The sequence below is a fragment of the Ixodes scapularis genome, unplaced genomic scaffold (genome assembly GCF_016920785.2).
Source record: "Ixodes scapularis isolate PalLabHiFi unplaced genomic scaffold, ASM1692078v2 PGA_scaffold4__175_contigs__length_147842914, whole genome shotgun sequence".
NCBI classification, from domain to species: Eukaryota; Metazoa; Arthropoda; class Arachnida; order Ixodida; family Ixodidae; genus Ixodes; species Ixodes scapularis.
The window spans coordinates 89,549,968-89,567,988 of record NW_024609879.1 but is presented as its reverse complement, the minus strand read 5'-3'; the positions used below and the strand labels follow the sequence as shown (position 1 = coordinate 89,567,988).

General features: G+C 44.1%; 1 protein-coding gene across 2 annotated transcripts in view; it reads right to left on the bottom strand.

Annotated features, from left to right (window-relative positions):
• Positions 1 to 1,851: 1,851 nt before the first annotated feature.
• LOC115323735 (gastrula zinc finger protein XlCGF49.1-like) overlaps positions 1,852 to 18,021 on the bottom strand; it is a 351,702-nt gene continuing 335,532 nt past the window's right edge. Inside the window, exons 1-2 of one of the 2 annotated variants that reach the window (XR_006078198.1) lie at positions 5,126 to 5,161; positions 3,076 to 3,206 (exon numbers count right to left, since the gene is read on the bottom strand). Coding sequence is in view for 1 of the 2 variants with exons in the window: in XM_042293193.1 (XP_042149127.1) it covers positions 2,665 to 3,206 (542 nt within the window). In the remaining variant the exon portion in view is untranslated. Of the gene's footprint in view, positions 3,207 to 5,125; positions 5,162 to 18,021 lie in introns of those variants that run through there. The other variant, XM_042293193.1, reaches the window with a different exon arrangement.

Below are 18,021 nucleotides of genomic sequence, written 5' to 3'. Positions count from 1 at the left end.
AACATTCCCAAGAAAAAGGGGTATACTGTAATATAATGCATTATACCCCATCTTCATGGGAATACCTATAAATACTCCCAAGAGTGTATCCCTTCAAATGGGGAAAAAATTTGGCGACACGTGGTTACCTCTTTGTTCAAACCAGCGTTTTATTCAACCAAAGCTTATTGCTGAGCCCTCATGGTGGTGCAAAAAATTACAAAATTATTTGCGAAAAAAAGAGAAAATAAAAAAGAGCACAGTCGATAAAACCAGTTTTCAAAATAATAAACATAAGCAACAAATCTTACAAACTAATAACACACAAAGAAATGACTCCGTAGAAGTTGAACTGTTGTCTAAGTTCTTTCGCTGTCGAATAAGAGTGATATTCAAATTGGCGCAAAAGTAACGATCATTCTCTTTTGAAAGTAACCGTAACTGTATATTGTTACGTTCTTAGGACGGTAACGAATCTAAGAACTCGTTAAGTTTTGACGATCTAGCGAGTGACGCTAGTTTGTTACGTGTTTCTTGTAATGGGCACAACAGTGCTTGGGTCCCACTGATGCCAAAGGCCCAATACCCAATATCTTTGCACGGCCCCTTGAAGCTGACAGTGCGGCGGGAGCTACATATTTGCCGGACCAGACAACTGCCTCCCTTTCATTGCTGATTATGCCTTCTGCGTGGATATAGCTGGGAGCGCGGGCATGCTTCAAAACATCGACGTATGACTGGTCCAACGGGCTTGTAGCTTCCACCACCCTGCCGGCTTTGGCCCTTTGCACCTGCTATCAAGAAAAACTTTTAGCGTTCAATAAAATTGGGTGAGTATTTTATTTAATAAATAAATTGGTAATTATTGATTTTAAAGGCATGGTTTCAAATAGAATCTTGCTGAGAATTATCAAAAACTATGAAAAACACCCACTCTACAATGGTATTCTGAAGAAATACTCAATTTGGACGCCTGTCTTGTTTTCGGCTTCCTATCGCGTGCATCTCCCCGCGGGCAATCGGGAGGCGAGATTGACCACGAGGAGATTCTCTCCGATAAGAAACGGAAAGCCAGATTTGTATCCAAATTAAGCATTTTTTCAGAACGCCGTAAAATGCTGCGCGTGCCTCATGCCATTATAACATGGGTGCATTTAGTCTTCTCGATGATACCGAGCAATATTATCTTTGAAACCATCCGTTTAAGACTAATATTTTAATATCTAGGTATTCAGAATTTATTAAATAACCCATTATATCGAGCTCTAGCAATTTTCCTTGGACACACACCACTATGGCATCAGGCTTCTTTTTTGTGCGATGCGTCGTTTTTGCAGTAGCGATTTTGCCCGTTTTTCTGGAAACACCCTGTATATATGTCAAAACAAATGTTTTATATGTTTGGGAAGAAGACTCCACTTCCACCAATTCTCGCGCATCAGACAATAGTGTCAACCACTGTACACTCAGTGCAGATTAAGACATATTTAGATGGATTATGCATATACAGTATTTAGATACAGGAATACACAATGGAGTCAATTATGCCTTTAGTACAACACATGTATATGATCAGTCTACTACAAGAAGAATTTAGAATATTTAAAGGCCTGACGAATTCAAGTGAAACTATACTTCGTTTCAGCGCAGGTCTGAGCGCTGCCGAGGTCAGGAACCGAAGGGCCAATCAAACAGCGAAAGAGGCACAAAGCCATGACGAGTTCTCTGCAGTTTATAGGACCATAGGACTAGCCGGTATTCGCCATCTCTCTGTGCGTGGTCCTCCACCGGCTAGTCCTATCAAGCGCAGAGAGCACGCCATCACGTTGCGCTTTCTGCACTGTTTTATTGGCCCTCTGGCTCATAACATCGTCTGCGCTCGTGCCTAAAGTGAAACAAAGTGAATAGCACTAAAAGTATGAATATCCTAAATGATCAGGACCGTCTTTGTGAATGTGCAAAAAAATAATAAAATCATGCAAAAGGAAAACTTACATACAAGTAATTCATGCAGCAAGTAGTACATTGAATGATGTCATCAAGATTCAGATACTCAAACCGGTCAAAAAGAAAAAGGACCAAGAATATTACGAAATGAGATATAAAATTACGCTGCATTTCTAAATCTTCGAGTCATGTATATACTCTTGCAGCCCAATGAGTAAAGCATTAGTTCCCAGCTTGGTGTGTTAAAAAGTTTCTTATAGCTTTATTTTTACATCCTAAAATTATGTTGACCCCTCCGCATTAGTACTCGGTTTTTCTTGTACTTTCTTAACATTTGCAATATTCAAGATTGCTGCTATTGAAAGACCTTAGTTATTTTATAAGTTTGTATATTTATGGTTATGAGTAGGCCGACCTCTAAGGAACGTAAGTGACCCCAGAGACAACCTAGAGGTCCAGGTGCATCACGTGATTAATGACTCTAAATGAATAAAAAAAAGATTAGGCTTCGAGTATTTTCTTTTTTTCGTGTACAAAAAAGAACTCTGGTCGCTTTGTCTAAGGTAAATTCACATTTTTTTTATCTGTGTTTACGCGATAAATAACAGGCTGAAACATTTTGAACCATGCAAAACACACTTTGCTCGCAAGTAGAACCCCTGCCAAATGAACACACGTCGGTGCTCGAGTATTTCGTTTAAACCCCTTTCACAACTATGATGCATGTGAGGGTTTTGATCACTTGCGATGTATCTTCCGATGACTTTGTAAATAGGTATCAGCCGCAAAAGCTCTACCACAGGTCTCGCACTTGAACGGCTTCTCTCCGGTGTGAGTCCTCTCATGATTCGCCAATTTGTACTTCCGAGTAAACGCCCTGCTGCACGTATTGCACCTGAACGGCTTCTCTCCTGTATGAATTCTTTCGTGATTTGCCAAGATGCATTTACGACTAAACGCCCTGCTGCACGTGTTGCACCTGAACGGCTTCTCTCCGGTATGAATTTTAACGTGAGATATCAAGTGAGGCTTCTGCGTGAATGTTTTCTCGCAGGCATCGCAACTGAAGGGCCTCTCGCCAGTGTGAGTCCTCTCGTGGATGGCGACAGCCGCTGCGGAAAGGCATGAGTAAGGACAGAAGCGGCACGGGTGCTTCTTCGGTCGTCGGTGCGTCTGCTGCTTGTGTGGGCCAGAATTGTTGGTCTGGGGAGAGGTGTCACCTCTGCGGCAGTTACGGTCAAAGGTATCCACTTTGTCGCCATAGCATGCTCCGATGCAGTCTGTTGGGATGACACAACAAAGCAAGAAAGGTTGGCGCATTTTTAATTGTTCTGAACATGGTCCAAAATACCTACATTATGCCAGTGCGGCCTATAGTAGGCATTCGTTCATTTGAGATGTTAAAAAGGTTCATTCGCAAAGCTTGTAAATGTCTACAGGCGGTCGTTTAAGACTCGACTCTGGCAGCCCTATGGTGCTGCAGCTGTGGTGGCTTGCACGTTCTGCTAACCAAGTGCGGAAGGGAAGTCAAGCCGCCGCGGTCGCCGCCGCACAGTGTTGGCGGTAACGTGTTACAAGTAACGTCGTTACCGGTAACGCCTTACTTTTGTTAGTAACACGGTAACGTAATCGTTACTTTTCCAAGACAGTTACGGGCAATGTACTCACGATAACGGGTAACATAATTACATCACTCGTTACATCTTCCGAAAACTTGAAAAATGATGTTAGGACAGAACGAGCGGGTTGGTGGGAAAATTAAACTTGAGAAAGAAAACGTTCGTCATCCCCTTCTTTTCTTCCTCAATTTTAATTGAAAAACGAACACCTGTAATTTTTGCCAGTTTGTATACTTCGTTTCACCTGAAGTAAAGACGCAGCTGACGCTACAGGCTGATGGAAATTATCAGAGAGGAAAAAGGGAACCATCATGGTGTTCTCTGTGTTTCTGTGCGTGTTCTCTCATCGCTGAAATAAACACACAAGGCCAAGGGACTCGTGATTTTGACGCTGATTGATTTGTCTGATTAGCTCGTAGCGTAGGCTGCGTCTAGAGTTAAGCTGAAACGTAGTACATGATTCAAGTAATTAATTATTGCACTCATTCTACATATTTTCTAAATTTTGCCTGTCTTTTCCCGACGCAAAAATTTCCGCTTTAGAAAAATACCAACGCCCGCGCCTGTCGTCCCAGTGTCGAAACATGCTGTCATCAAAATAAAACAAAAGCGCTGTTACTGCCTATTTATAAAAAAACATGTAACGCAAAAGTAACGTGCGTTACTTTCTGTCGATAACAATATTGCGTTCCTTTATTTTGCAAGTAACGAGTAACATATTTCTTTACTTTTTTTTAGATAACGCCTACAACACTGCGGCTGCATACTGCTGCCAGTACGGAGCGCTGGGTGATAACGTGTTGACATTCATAATGATTGTGACTGTGTATTAAGTAACGCTGAAAGGGTCGTTCACACACCCACAGATTATTAGGTTACACAAAATAGCATTCAATAGGCTCGTAGAATAATCGTTATGTACCTTAGAAACTTGAAAAATCGCTGAGGTACACAGTGAATATTTTAGGAGCGATTTTAAAGAGGGAAAAACGCGGTTCTATATTGACATTGATATGAACATTTGCCAGTTTAAGCAACTTCGGCGACACAAATTAATGTTGTGAAAAAAGCTTCAATCATTTGAAGCAGCGAAGCCTTTTCGAGCTATTTTATGCGTCGAAAATAATCTATAGCGTTTGTGAGAGCTACTCAATCAACCGGAACTAAAGGAAAAAAGACAATTCTGTAATAAATAACCAACTCAGCATAATACATTTCTCCGATATTAAATAATATGTATCAATTGCAACTTCGAGTGCTCGGACTGAATGTTCCTTCAGTTGAGCCCAGCTTGTTTGTTTACTTTCACTTGAGTTGTAGTTTTTGGACTTTGGAATATAACCCCCCCTCACATAAAAAAAAAACAAAAACAAAAAGAAAGCATTAAATTTTGTTGCGATATTTTTTTTTCGGTTTGGTGCAGGCCGATAATTAAAACTTAATGAAGTTTCCACGTGGGGAAAGCTGTGTACCACATCAGACTCCACACGTTTTCCATTTTCTGGAAAACCGAGCCTACAAAAAGGTGCTAAGGAGATGCGAGGCTGGATGAGTATTGTCCCATGTGCGTCTTCTCATACCTGGTGTTGTTAGTTCTGTGGACACCACAAGATTGGCTGCAGAAGTCGCACCGCCGTCTGTCCTCCCCTCCTGGTCCATCTTCAATGGTGGCCTCTGCAAGTCGGCTCCTTGGAAGGAGAGCTCCGCCCCCTTGTCCTCGCAGTCCGTTCTCTGCCATTCGGAGTCGAATGCTGTGTGGGCAAGTTCTGTTAGGAGTGAAGATCAAATTTTTATACTACACCAATACAGAAGCCCAATCAGAACGAACTAAAAGAACAAGCAAACATAGACACATCATGCTGATGAAGTAGAGAAATTCAGGGGTTTACATTCGTATTGCAGTGTAATTCAAAGGGTAATATAATCATATCACGAAAAAACACAGGCATCAAACTGAATACTGAAAATCCCGAAAAAATTGATTGTAAAAATTGCACGTTAATCATACATAAAAGCGATCCTTCTCTATTAAATACATACTTCAAAGGTTTCATTTCACTTTAAACATGCGGTAAAGGATTCCGTCGATACAATCCCACACAAATTGACAAAGACACAACTAAATACGATCAAGAAGCGTGGTTTAGTAACGTCACTCCTGCTCTGTAGTGCTGAAAAAAAGGCAGGCATGCCACAGAACCAACAACTGTACGGTATATCACCGCCATAAGTTTTGGAAATTACACGTCAACAAAACGGGCACGGTGTGTCGGCAAACGAAGGTAGGGAAGGGAATAGAAATGTCGCATGTAGTTGGCTGAGCTGTGGCCATTCCCTATTTGATCCGACTAGTTGGTTCCCTTCATCTGGGGTAAAATGTAGCCCACAGGTCTGGCACTGCCAAAGATGAGCTGGCTGGCCTTCCTTCTTAGGCAGTGAAGGGTCGCTCACATTTGCATTCAAAGCATTTCCGGTCAGCTCGGCCTGCAAAGTTTAGAATAATGAGTATTAAAAAACAACCGCCAGCACGTTACTTTACCTGCCCTTAAATATCGTCACATTCTCTGAGCAAATCTAAAACTGAAGGGCACCAGATGCTTGGAATCGGTCTAGTTGGCTATTCATTACTTGATTACACTGCGGAGTAAACGATTACGAATTACGACGCAGAAACGAGAAGAAAAGAAAGGAAACAAAAGGGAAAACGTGCATTTGCAGTTCAATTTAATCAAGTCAAGAACTGAAGGCCACTTTTGAGATTAAACAGGGCGTGGATAACAGCACCCTTTCTCAGTACGAGAGTACCTGCGTGAAATTTCAATCTGAAGGACACTAAGAAATTAAGTCCTGTAAGACTATACCATTTCCAAGTGCGTATGTTTTAGCCAAATACCAGTGACACATTTTGATTTTCACGAGAAATGTTTAATTACATATGCAAAGTTTAACCGTGCAGCAGTTTTGCCTGGCTGCTGCCCATAGGGAGGTATGACACACGCATCCAGTTCAACAAGTGTTTATAACATGTCGGCTCCCCAGCGGCGCCGCTGGGCAGAGTTGGCCTCACCCATAGAGGGGAGGGGCGCGTTGAGTAACTGTATATGCTCCGCTTGCGGAGCAGAGTACCGCAATGGTGCCTGGAGCCAAGGGCTTGGGGAAGCCACGGTCGGTTTTTGCAGGGGACACTAAGCACAAGACGCAAGCCGGCGTGCTGTGGCGTGCTGCGGCACGCTGCATAAAAAAAATAGCGCAGCGACGAGCCGCGCATGCGCCGTCATCGTTCCCCATCATTTCCTACTTCCCTCTCGATTGCAAAAATCGCTCCCACAAGTCGCGCGTAAAGTCGTCAAGTCGCCGTTACCGGGACGCATATAGCATCGTGAGCCCGCTTTCTGCCCAACTTTTGGAGGACCTTTCTCCTCGAGCGATCGCAAGACGCAAAATAATGCAGGCCTGCTTATTTTCCCCTTGTGTTTAATCGAAGAGCAAGTGTCGCTGCTCAACCTTTAACTTTTTTTTTTTGCAGGCAGTTTATTTGGTTTTATGTAGATTGAGCAGTGTTTTACCTTCGTGCGTCCCAATTTACGCGAATCTGGAGAGTCGAGCATCCGCACTTTCATGCTAAAATAGTGTACAACTTTTTTTTTTCTTTTTATACAAAGTTTTTGCCATTTCGCAAATTCGAGACGCCCCAATAGAGCTCTTCTGTGTGTCTGGAGGCCCCAGTCCACACTCTCGGACACTTCATTCGGGAGACAAGTTTGTCGCTGTTGGTTGCTTGATTTGGTGTTTATGGCGCAAAAACTACTAAGGCCATAAAGCACCAAAAACGAGACTATTGCTGGAAAAGGTTTGGAGAGAAAAAGAGGCTTTAGTAACCAGTGATTAGATAAAAGATGGTAATGGGGTACCAACAGGTAAAAGGGTGATGGGCATGATCTGTAGGTTAAGAAAGCTAAAATCGGTGTAGAAGGCCGATACTATCTAAAAATTTGAAAACAATGTCACAAGAGAATCATCACTTAACAGCAGAGCTGGGCGTAGTGGGACTTGTTCTTGATACAGTTACGAAAAATGCAAAAGCCATTCTTCATAAGCAGGACATTCAACTAGAATATGAAGAATGCTTAAGGCATTGTCACACAGCTCACAAGTGGGGGCATCTTCCCCACAAAAGAGGTAGCCATGAGTCAGACGAGTGTGACCAATTCAGAGCCGGCAAAGAACAACCTCAAAAAAGCGTTCCTGGTGGCGTGCACTCTGCCATTCGCTCAAAAGAGGTTTGATCATGTGCAACTAGTTGCCGATTTCTTGGTCCCATTCAGCCTGCCATTTGCACTTAACATGACGCCTGAGAAGGCCTCTGTAGTCTGCATAAGGAAAGCTGTGGAGGTTAACTGTTCGCTTTACACAAGTACTTGCTGCACGATCTGCTGCCTAATTGCCCGGAATGACCACATGGCTGGGAAACCAGCAAAATACAATTTCGTATCCCTGTCTTGAGGCAGCAACAACCTTATTTCGCAGTTCAAGAAGCAGGAAGTGCTTGACGGGTGTTAGTGAAGACAGTGCATGTAATGCACTGAGGGAGTCGGTGTATACGATGGAGTGAGAGAGCTTTTTATCAAGTATGAAGCCTATTAGCCCCGAGAGCGAGCACAAGCGTCGCTGCGGTCGCCGCGCCCGGATTGGCTGAGGTGTACTGTGACGTCAGGGGGAGTACTCCGCTCCGCGATCTCGCATCGGCTCGCCTCCCAGCACCGGTTTCCTGGTTAGGCGTTGTGTGCCGCAAGCTCTTCGTGGAGCTGGACTTCGTTTACCTGGTGTGCAAGACGTTGAGTTAGGCCGGTATTGACGTGCTTCCGTACATATTATAAGCCTGCTTGTCCCTTTTACCTTTAAAATTGGGTTACAAATCCCGAAAGCTTTCGGCGGAGGCGATTCCGCCGATGAACCTTTCCGTCCGTTCACACGACACAAGGCAATCTTGCGAGGGGTCGGTGAAGCGATGGCGCAAGCGTTTCAGACGCTGGAATTCTGTTCCTTGCACGTTCATGATTTAAGACGATATTAGATCCCGCTTTCAAGGCATTTGAAGTGGCATTTTATATCATGGGCCTTTGGGTGGTCGGCAAATTAGCTCGCGACCCTGACTCTGCGCTGCCGCTCTGCATGCGCCGGTTCGCAGATGTTTTAAAGGCCGTGCGTCTGATGATCTTGAAAGTAATCGTGGAACAGGGTTGCTTTACATAAATGTAGCTTCTTCGCGAGTTAATTATATAGTTTATACACGTATGCAGGCATATTTCTTAGGAGCTGCACAATTACTGCAAATTAGTTTGTATGGTAGCAGCAAAAACAGCCTATAGTTGCCCCCAGTTGTCTGTATGATATGTATTGAACTGCCAAACTATGCACGGCAATAGTGCCGTAATATGGAATGTTTATACTTTTTCCTGACATTATTTATTCTAGCCTATTCCGAAAATACACCGTTTAGTCTGAATTGTCATTTCCAATTAAAAGAGACACTACTGCAGGTCCCCAAAAGCTTCCTCAGCCTCCAAACTCCCTACAGCTGGACTCTCTGACATCAGAGGAAAACAGGAGTAAAAGCTAGCATTCGAACGTCTGTCGAGTGGTAGATGCAGCACTAGCAGCAGAAAATGTGGAACCTGTGAAGGGCGACAGTCTGCGTGAGAAAAGCTTCTGGTTTTTTAGCTTCAGGACACTTCGAACTAAGTAAAATCTCAATTTTAGGGCTTAAGGGGCTAATAACGAGCTAGACACCTTCGCTTACGTTTGTTATGCATTACTTGAGGGTTGATATAAACAAGTTCACAGATACCACCCGTGTAGTCCATTGAAATACTATCCAAATCTAGCAAAGGTCAAATGTAAGCAATGTATATAATAAATGTTCCTTGTTTGTTTTTTTACTATTCCCCTGCACTTGGGCTGTCCTATTTGTGATTCTTTCTTGATGGCCCAGTCTGTATTTAACACGTTGCTCGAGCAGCATGCAGCTTTTCTGCTTCGGCGATCTTGTTTAAAAACAGAGATACAAAAAAAATAATATACCTAACCTGCCAATTCATTGCCAACTCATCAGCAGCATTTATTGCGCGAGATGTAAATCTATAGTGATGCCCCTGCAATTGTGGCCATATTTCTGTATTTTCATATACCAGCTCCAATTCATCCGTTGCCTGCCCTGTCAACCATGCTTAAAATGTTGGTTGAAGTTTCGCCTGTAGCTACAGGCCATACCTCAATAAAGGATCCTATAAAAATTTACACTTCCTACGAAAAACACGCCAGAAAAAATTAAATAGAAACGAGCGCGCCGTCAGCTAGCGTCTTCACAGCCTCCACAGGGCGAGCGGGCCGAGTCGGGGAAAAATTCTTTCCTCGCCGTGACGTCACCCCGGTTCGCCGTAAGGGGGCGCCACGCGAACTTCTCGGGGCTAATGGTAAGAAGCAGACTATAGAGCTCTGCTGTAAAAATAGAAGCAGAGTTGATTTGCCTAACAAGTTGAACTGTCGAGCCAATCGTGGAACACCCAACAGCAGATTCCGCCTTTGTACAATCTGTGTAGAAGCTTACATATTCGGAATACTGACTTCGCAGTGCTAAGAATTCCTGAAGAAACACCATTAGGAGTATCAGCTTTCTTGTATCGCGTGAGTGAAAGGTCACACTTAATGACAGGGTGCTCCCAAGGTGCTCCCGCAACAGTAGACTGCACTACCGGAGGCCTCCAATCGAGTCCCATGTTCTCACAGGCACTTTTCAATCTCAAAGAGAAGGGAGGCACAATTGTGGCTTTGTTATGAAACACCCTTTCAGAGCGCATGTCTTCCACAGCCATTCGCGCAGGGTGATCAAAGATGGACCTGACTCTCGGGGAATACATAAAGCCGAGCGATAATCTTCTCTTCTCAAGAGACAGCTCGTTGGCCTCTGCATACAGACTTGGCACAGGAGACGTGCGAAAGGCACCCGTCGCCAATCGCAACCCAAGATGATGGATAGGGTCGAGCATTTTTAGAATGGAAGGCCTCGCTGAATCGTAAACAATACTGCCATAGTCCAGTTGTGATCGCACTATCGAGCGATATATCCTCAAAAGGCACGTCCGGTCAGAACCCCAGGATCGGTGGGAAAGGACTTTAAGAATATTAAGTGATTTGTGAGCTTTTAATTAATCTTAGATTCTTAATATGGGCACCAAAGGTTAGTTTGCTGTCAAATGCAAGACCCAGAAACTTGTACTCAGGCTTCACAGAAACTGTGGAATTGTTTAGTGCAAGAACAGGTTCTGGAAGTAGTCTGCGTTTCCAAGAAAAGCACACACAAACTGTTTTATCTGAGGAAAACTTAAACCCATTTTGATTGGCCCAGGTTGATAGCTTATTGATGGTTAGCTGAATTCGTCGCTCACACAGTGACAGATTGCAAGACGACACAGAGATCTGAAGGTCGTCTACATAGAGTGAATATTGCGGTGATGGGGGGATAGCCAATGCAAGGGAGTTTTTCACAATAAACGAAGTGACACTAAGAACGCCTCCCTGAGGAATGCCATATTCCTGGACAAGCACTTTAGATAAAGCTGTTCCTATCTGAATACGAAAGGTACGCCTGCTGAGGTAGCTCTCAATGGTACGAAGCATTCGACCACGGATACCCATATCATACAAGTCCCTCAGTGTACCAAAACGCCAGGCTGTACCGTAGGCTTTGCTGTTGAGGGTTCTATGTGTGCTCTCTGTTACCTGTATGTCACCTAGGGATGTCAATTTTAGAAGCGTAATGCTCTGGAATTTTTGGCAACTTCTACAAGCAGATCACCAGAATGCAGTTTCTTTGCCTTGTAATCAGCACCAAGCTGACTGTCGAGAACCTTTGCTACAAGAAACGGTGACATCTTAGGGAGAGGTTTGTCGGGGACCTCGAAGTGGATCACCATGAATCTTGAAAAAGTTTTATCTTCTTTATCTTTTACTATGACTGTTCATTCGGGACGATGCCTCTTAACGTCACGTCCAGAACTGGGGGTTTTGGTTTGAGGGTTTGCCATAAGAGGCGAAGTTTGTTCGGAACCTGTGGTGTGCCGCCCACCACGGAGCCCAAGGAATAGATAACGCACCATAACAAAAACGGCTTTGCTGGAGACGTTATGCTATTAGCACTGCCCAGGAACTATAACCGAGTGTGGTTCTGGACAAGGGGTCTGTCGCCACCCAAAGTTAGCCCTTGCCGCCAAAGAAGTTGAGGAAGGAAAGAAGAGAATGAGAACAGTGAAAAGAAGGAGAAGACAAGAGTGAAAGAAGGGAGGGGATAGTAGATGTGGCGACTAGGACAGAATCATTCTGGCCGGCCTTACCAGCACTCCCGTCTATGGGAAGCAGGGGCTGAAGTGGTGTATTGCCTCGCCCGGGGAGCCCCGAAGGGTCCAAACCTACTCCGGGCTTGGCTCAACCACCAGGATGCCCTTTCCCCCAGACACGGGAAAGCCACGCACAGCCAGACGTGGGCGGGCGAACCCGCATGGCTCAGGGTCCGTGGAGACGCCACTCTCCAAACACCTGCTTTCACAGGTGCCCCCTGCGGGGGTCGCTGTTGGGACTTCGTTGTTCAACCAAATACGAGATCTCCCGCTTGGTATTTTTCCATTATACAAGGAAGATGAGAGAAAGAAAATGAAGATGATGAATTGTATGCAGTCAGCACAAATCTGAGTGGTATTTGTGAATACTAAGACATAGCAATGAGCTTGTCACCCATCCAAGAGGCTACATATCTCTAACCCGCAAATGAGCAATTTAGCAGGGGCTGTATGACAGATGTACTCTATTACACCTTGAAGGCTGGTTCACACTGTTGCGACCAACTACGACAAAGTCTGACACAACCGGTTTTCAAGCCTCTTACGACCACGCCGCGCGGCAGCAATGGTGGTCGTAAACAAACACAATAAAAAGAGAAGCACTAGAGTTTTTTTCTTGCATTCCAGCTTCGTGCCCTTCCTATTTTTCTTGAAGGCTAATGTTGGCTCTTTAGCGCACTGGCGTTGTATCACGTTGCGCCGGAAGTTGGAAGTTTGCGACACACCTCCTGATGAAACGATCGAATTCTCCAGTTTGAGCCTTAGCCGGAGCACGAAAGCAGTCCAGTCTTCCGGGGCTGGTCGGAGCGCTCGTCACGGTGGCTCCTCTGTGTGTGCGACCGATTGAATGTTTTGTCAGTCGCCCAATTTTTGTGCAGCTTCTGTTCTTGTGAAAATGGGTGTGTGGTGCCAGGTGCTAGTTCCCCAATCCTATCAACACCAGGCATCAGACGGCATAAAGCAGGGCCGGCCCATCAAGCGCCCTAGGCAAACTACTGCCGCAACGCCCCCGGCGTCCCATCCCATTCACCTTTTTATATGCCCCTATCTGCGACATCACATAGTCAGTAAATATGCGAGTAGTGTTCCAAAACAAGCTTTATTTTTTTTTCTGACGAAAACTGCCGTGTTCAAATAAATTAGTAAGCTAAAAAAAAAATTTCAAATGGGGGCGTAGCAGCGCAACCCTTTTAATGGCTCCCTGCAGACCTCCCAGTCGCCTACCCCCAGTCCTGGTATAAAGACCTGGCAGTCTAAAAAATAAGATGTTCTTTTTTTCTTTGCGGCAAATTTGAAGGAATAACTATCTTTTTCAGTTGCGTTCGTGACAACCGTTTACGATTAGGGTCGATAGGTCATTGTCAGTGTTCCATTTTCTTTCTTTTTTTTACTAACTGTCGCTAAGCCCGGTTTCCACGCTTAATAACGTTCGGAATGTGTCGTTAGCCTACTGTTGTCATCAGTAATTTATGTTGCCTACAACGCGGCTTCGTCTTATCATGAATAGAATCATCCTTCTTTTCGCCCATAAGAGCGTCGCCTAATTTACTATTCATTACACTAAACTCGGTCCTAAAATTTCTCCACCAGATAACCCTAGTTATATTGTCCTTGTCAGTAATTTTTTATCAATTTATTCATGTCCGGACCGCTTTGTGACACACCTTTAATATCCCTGCTTTAAGTGCGCTTGAAACCGGGTTTTAAGGGCTTTCAAAACAAACTCATGAAAGAATCAGTGAAGCTGTTCGCAATCTCCACTCTGCGCGTGCCCAACTGAGTGCGCTGGTTCGCCGACTTTCTAAAAGAGTTAAGTCGCAGAGCCTTTTGCAACATTCCCAAGAAGAAGGGGTATACTGTAATATAATGCATTATACCCCATCTTCATGGAAATACCTATAAATACTCCCAAGAGTGTATCCCTTCAAATGAAGAAAAAATTTGGCGACACGTGGTTACTTCTTTGTTCAAACCAGCGTTTTATTCAACCGAAGTTTATTGCTGAGCCCTCATGGTCGTGCAAAAAATTACTAAATTATTTGCGAAAAAAGAGAAAATAAAAAAGAGAACAGTCGATAAAGCCAGTTTTCAAAATAATAAACATATGCAACAAATCTTACAAACTAATAACACACAAAAAAATGACTCCGTAGAAGTTGAACTGTTGTCTAAGTTCATATCCTCGGCCTTTCACTGTCGAATATGAGTGATATTCAAATTGGCGCAAAAGTAACGTCCGTTCTCTTTTGAAAGTAACCGTAACGGTATATTGTTACGTTCTTAGGATGGTAACGAATCTCAGAACTCGTTAAGTTTTGACGATCTAAAGAGTGACGGTATTTTGCTACGTGTTTTCTATAACAGGCACAACAGTGCTTGGGTCCCACAGGTGCCAGAAAGCCCAATACCCAATATCTTTGCACGGCCCCTTGAAGCTGACAGTGCGGCGGGAACTGCTGTACATACTTGCTTGACCAGACAACCGCCTCCCTTTCATTGCTGATTATGCCTTCTGCGTGGATATAGCTGGGAGCGCGGGCATGCTTCGAAAGATCAACGTAAAACTGGTCCAACGGGCTCGTAGTTTCCACCACCCTGCCAGTCTAGGCCCATTGCACCTGCCATTAAGAAAAACTTTTAGCCTTCAATAAAATTAGGCGAGTGATTTATTTAATAAATGAATTGCTAATTATTGATATTAAAGGCATGGTTTCAAATAGAATCTTGCTGAGCATCATCAAAAACTATGATAAAACACCCATGCTACAGGTATAAGGCACGCGCAGCATTTTACGGCGTTCTGAAGAAATACTCAATTTTGACGCCTGTCTTGTTTTCAGCTTCTTATCGGAGTGCATCTCTACGCGGGCAATCGGAAGGCGAGATTGACCACACGGAGATGCTCTCCGATAAGAAACTGAGAGCCAGATACGTGTCCAAATAAGGCATTTTTTTCAGAACGCCGTAAAATGCTGCACATGCGCCTCATGCCATTATAACATGGGTGCATTTAGTCGTTCTCAATGATGCCGAACAATATTATCTTTGAAACCATCCTTTAAGAATAATATTTAACAATTTAAGTACTCGGAATTTATAAAATATCCCATTATATTGAGCTCTAGCAACTTTCCTTGGACACACGCCACTATGGCAACAGGCTTCTTTTTTGTGCGATGCGTCGTTTTTGCAGTAGCGATTTTGCCCGTTTTCGGACACACCCTGTATATGTCAAAACAAATGTTTTATACGCTTGGGAACAGGACTCCACCTCCATCAATTTTGCTGCATATGGCAATAGTGACAACCACTGTACAGTCACTGCAGATTAAGACATATTTAGATGGATTATGCCTATACAGTTTTTAGATAGATTAATACGCAATCAGGTCAATTATACCTTTAGTACAACAAATGTATATGATTCGTTTACTACAAGAGGAATTTCGAATGTTTAAAAGCTTGACGAATTCAAGTGAAACCGTACTTTGTTTCAGCTTAGGTCTGAGCGCGGCCGATGTTATGAGCCGAAGGGCCAATCAAACAGCGAAAGAGACACAAAGCTATAATGAGTTCTCTGTCGCCATCTCTCTGTGCGTGCTCCTCCACCGGCTAGTCCTATCAAGCGCAGAGGGCACGCCATGGCGTTGCGCTTTTTGCGCTGTTTTATTGGTCCTCCGGCTCATAACATTGTCTGCGCTCGTACCTAAGATGAAACGAAATGTTTATGAACACCAAATGAATAGCACTTAAAGTATGAATATCCTCAATGATCAGAACCATCTTCGTGAATGTGCAAAAAAGAATAAAATCATGCAAAAGGAAGACATACATACGAGTATTACATGTAGCAAGCACATTGAATGATGTCATCAGAATTCAGATACTCAAATCGGTCAAAAAGAAAAAGGATGAAGAATATAACGAAATGAGATAGGAAATTACACTGCATTTCTAAATCTTCGAGTCATGTATATTCTGTTGCAGTCCTATGAGCAAAGCATTAGTTTCCAGCTAAGTGTGTTAAATAGTTTCGAATACCTTCTAACATTTGCAATATTCAAGGTTGTTGCTATTGAAAGACCTTAGTTATTTTATAAGTTTGTATATTTATGGTCATGAGTAGGCCGACTTGTAAGGAACGTAAGTGACCCTACAGACAACCGAGAGACTCCAGGAGCAGCACGTGATTAATGAATCTAAATGAATAAAAAAAGACTTGGCTTCAAGTATTTTCTTTTTCTATCGTGCACAAAAAAAAAACTATGTTCGCTTCGTTTAAGGTAAATTCACTTTTTTTTTATCTGTGTTAACACGATAAATAAGAGGCTGAGAGATTTTGAAGCATGCGAAACACACACTGCTCGCAAGTAGAACCCTTGCAGGCCTATCGCCAAGCCAAATGAACACACGTCGGTGCTCGAGTATTTCGTTTGAACCCTATCCACAACTATGATGCATGTAAGGGTTTCGATCACTTGCAATGTATTTTCCGATGATTAAGTAAATCGCTATAAGCCGCAAACGCTCTACCGCACGTCTTGCACTTGAACGGCTTCTCTTTTGTGTGAGTCCTCTCATGATTCACCAAACTGCCTTTGTTAGTAAACGCCCTGCTGCACGTGTTGCACCTGTATGGCTTCTCTCCGGTGTGAGTCCTCACATGACTCGTCAAGACGGATTTCTGAGTAAACGCCCTGCTGCACGTGCTGCACTTGAACGGCTTTTCTCCGGTGTGAATTCTAACGTGAGACGTCAAGTGATGCTTCTGCGCGAATGTTTTCTCGCAGACACCACAACTGAAGGGCCTCTCGCCAGTGTGAGTCCTTTCGTGAATGGCGACAGCCGCTCCGGAAAGGCATGAGTAAGGACAGAAGCGGCACCGGTGCTTGTTCGGTCGTCGGTGTGTCTGCTGCTTGTGTGGGCCCGAATTGGTCTGGGGAGAGGTGCCACCTCTGCGGCTGTCACGAACAAAGGTATCCACTTTGTCGCCATAGCATGCTCCGAAGCAGTCAGTTGGGATGACACGACAAAGCAAGAAAGGTTGGCGCAGCTATTACATTATGCAGTTGCGGCCTAAAGTGGTTATTCATTCATTTCAGATGTTAAAAATGTTCATTCACAATGCTTGTAAAGGCCTACAGGTGACCATTAAAGACTTGACTCTGGGAGTCCTATCGTGCCGTAGCTGTGGTGGCTTGCGCGTTCTCCAAACCAAGTACGAAATGGAATTCAAGCCGTCGCGGCCGCTGCTGCCCAGTGTTAGCGATAACGTGTTACAAGTAGTGTCGTTAACAGTATCGCCTTACCTTTTTAGTAACGTGATAATGTAGTCGGTACTATTCCAAGACAGTAATGGTATGGTGCCTGGAGCGCGTCTTGGACTGGTTTGATTAGCGTCCTATCCCGCCCATACATCAAAAATGGTCCCGAAGTGGCAACAAATGACGTCACCGAAGCCAAAGTGTCATGCTCTTGCATCTCACGATCCTGGCGGCTGTCGTAGAAATGCTAACGAGAAGGCTGCGAGTAGCACAACCGAACACGAGTGTCGCTGTCGTCATGGCGTCCCAACTTCTGGCTGCCGAAACTTTCGTGGACCGCCACACTTGAGAGCGGCTTTGAGCAGATAAAGCGTCTGCTACAAACACCACCGCTGTTGGGACGCCGCCAGGATGGCGACCAGCGACAGCATGACACTTGTATGACGTCACCAGGCAGAAATCAAGGGACCACTTTTTTGAGTGCGCTAAACACACCAGTCGGAGACGCGTTCCAGGCACCATAGTAACGGGTAACGTATTTAAGTTATTTGTTACATCTTCTGAAAACTTGAAAAAAAGTACACCTATATTTTTTTGCCAGTTTCTATACTACACTTTACCTGCAGTCCAGATGCAGCTGATGCTACAAGCTGAGGGGAATTATCAGAAAGAGGGAAAAGGGAACCATCATGGTATTCTCTGTTTTTGTACGTGTTCTGTCATCACTGAAATAAACACACAAGGCCAAGTGACTTGTGATTTTGACGCTGATTGATTTGTCCGATTAGGTTGTAGCGTAGGCTGCGTCTAAATTTTGAC